Below are 2,817 nucleotides of genomic sequence, written 5' to 3'. Positions count from 1 at the left end.
TCAAGCTTTATAGTTGTTGCATCATTATTGGTATATAATTGATAGTATAAAGCTATCTTCAGCCGCAAATGTATTCTTTCCCGGCTGAAGATAGCTTTACACTATCAATTATATACCAATAATGATGCAACAACTATAAAGCTTGAAACACGTGTACCGCAGAATCTTTTGTGTTTTGTTTTTATTTTTACATTTCCAATTTATTCCTTCACCCCGGCCACGATCTGGCATACACAGGTGCTTACAATTATCAAGTATTACCTCTAACATTTACTTTACCTACGTGATATATGTATGTATATATATATATATGTGGTGGAGTAGCTACTTGGCAGACTTACGGGACAGGAATTCCTTCAACACTTGCGGATGATGCTCAAAAACGGAAGAAACCAAATGGACGAATCCGTTAACGCCAAGTGTCTCCAGGATGTTTTCTTCGTTAAGCTCTGTCGTCAGCGGTAGGTCCATCGCAGTCGTCACTTCCATTGTGGTTGTCACTTCTGGATTCATCTCTCTCTCACTGCTGGTCTTCACTTTACGTTTTTCCAAATGAAGTTGGTCTTCTAATTCTTCGGCTTCCTGTTTTTTATTTTTAAAAATAGTAGTGAATAAAAAGGATTGTTTTGTAAAAATTTGATAGTTGTCATAGAGACGTCTCTCTCTATCACCTTTCAACAGCATTATATATGAAGAGACATTAGAACAATTTTACAACATAATAAAAATAAGTTTTTTTTTTTTTTTGATGATGCTTGGTTTCACAATTCCTGTCATTCAGCTTAGCAGCCGCTGATTAAGTTGTAATTTGGTAATGGAAGGTTAAGGGCTTCCTTGATGCCTGCCAGAGAAGCAAGTAGCTATCACCATCGAAGGCATCGTGGTGAAGAAGTGCTTCGTGGAGGAGCGAGGTGTTGTCACGTCGAAGGTCTCAGGCTCAACTCGCTGAGAAAATGAAACTAACTGATTTAAGTACGAGTTTTACTACGCATGCGCAACTCGAGGGGCTTCCGGTGGTGAAGTCCCCTACGCATGCGCAGAATAGTACTTCCTCAATGGCGGCTATAATTTCGCGCCACTACAGTTTTAATAGCCCTTGGCTAACCCTGACTGAGCAAATCTATGAACAAGGGTATTCCAGTTATGACATCTGAAGCTAAATTGTTCAATGTGAGAAAATTGTATCTGTCCCGATACTTACAGTCTTAAATTCAACATCACGCTGGTGACGTGCAGTTAGATTAAAATATATGTATGTAATCAGATTTTAATTTTTCTTGTTATCTACGAAATAAATAAGAAACATTAAATATTGTAAAAGGTTGGTAGTTGCAATAGAGACATTAGTCTCTCTCTATCACCTTTCAACAAAATTATATATTAAGAAACAGTAGAACAATTAACAACATAATAAAAATAAGTTTTATTTTTTGGTGATGCTTGGTTTTACAAATCCTGTGTCATTCAGTTTAGCAGCCGCTGGTTAACTTGTAATCGGCATTGGAAGGTTAAGAGCTTCGTTGATGCATGCCAAAGGAACAAGTAGCTGTCACGTCGAAGGCATCATGCTGAAGAGGCTTAGAAAACGAAAGAAACTCTTTAAGTACTGGTTTTACTACGCATGCGCACTCGAGGGGCTTCCGGGAAGGCAAGTCCCTTGTGCATACGTAGATTGTACTTCCTTAATGGCGGCCATAATTTCGCGCCACTACAATATGATTCTGCTGTAGAATTGTAATTAACGCTGCTATGAAGTAACTGAAGGGATAAATTTTAGCTCTATCACTAAAGTAAAACATATGGGGCAATCAAAAGGAGGAAATTAAACTATTTTTTCTAGTAGGCTCGTCCTATTTGTTGTTTAGTTAACATTATATATTCGCTATGTGAAGACGCGTGGCTTAATGATGAGGGTATTTGACTCACGATTGCAAGGTCGTGAGTTCAATTACCGGCGACGCGTTGTGTCCTTGAGCAAGACACTCTAGTCCACGTTGCTCCAGTTCATTCACCTGGCAAAATTGAGTGGTATCTGTGTTTCAAAGTGTCACATTGAATCTCCCTGAGAACTGCATTAAGGGTGGAATGCTCAGCCACGTGCACATTAATTTCATGAGCAAGCTAACTGCTTGATAAATCCTTATAAAGATTTTATCCTATTTTAAAAATTATGTGTGTGTGCGTGTGTGTGTGTGTGTGTGTGTGTGTGTGTAAGTATGTGTGCGTATGCGTCCGTGCTGTATATATGTGTATGTCTTTAAGCGTATGTTTGTCCATGCGGTCAGGGTGGCACTGGTAATGACTTTTCGTGGTAACGTTAAAATGGTAATTCAAGAGGAGGTTGCGGCTATACAAGAAGACACAGCACGTGCACACATGCATGGAAGCACAGACACAAAATCACTCACATGGATGCACATACATTCTACGTTCACACACACACACGAGCGCGCGTGCACACACGCATTTTCCATCTCTCTCTCTCCCTCACACACATACATGCACACACGCATTCTCACTCACTCAGAACTGTTACAAGAAACGTCGCTAGATTCTTTCCACTTACATGCTTCTTGTCCATTTGGTTCAGGCCATTCAGAGAAGCTCCGGAACCTGAGGAAAGAAAAATGGAAAAGATTAAAGAACTCTGTTATGAAAATCACCATCTTCCACAACCTCCCCCAATCACCATGATCATCATGATCATCATCATCATCATCATCATTATTTTCGTAGTCGTCGACCTCCTCCTCTTCCTCGTCCTTGTCCTCTTCCTCGTCCTTGTCCTCTTCCTCGTCCTTGTCCTCTTCCTCGTCC

General features: G+C 40.1%; 1 protein-coding gene across 1 annotated transcript in view; it reads right to left on the bottom strand.

Moving 5' to 3' along the window:
* Positions 1–2,817, bottom strand: part of LOC106875618 (uncharacterized) — a 24,673-nt gene that overhangs the window by 2,198 nt on the left and 19,658 nt on the right. The window contains exons 2-3 of the mRNA XM_014923836.1: positions 2,567–2,613; positions 342–582 (exon numbers count right to left, since the gene is read on the bottom strand). Coding sequence (XP_014779322.1) covers positions 342–582; positions 2,567–2,613 — 288 coding nt within the window. The remainder of the gene's footprint in view (positions 1–341; positions 583–2,566; positions 2,614–2,817) is intronic.

The sequence above is a fragment of the Octopus bimaculoides genome, chromosome 11, assembly GCF_001194135.2.
Source record: "Octopus bimaculoides isolate UCB-OBI-ISO-001 chromosome 11, ASM119413v2, whole genome shotgun sequence".
Taxonomy (NCBI): domain Eukaryota; kingdom Metazoa; phylum Mollusca; class Cephalopoda; order Octopoda; family Octopodidae; genus Octopus; species Octopus bimaculoides.
The sequence above is the reverse complement of the archived record's forward strand: the minus strand, read 5'-3'. Positions and strand labels throughout refer to the sequence as shown.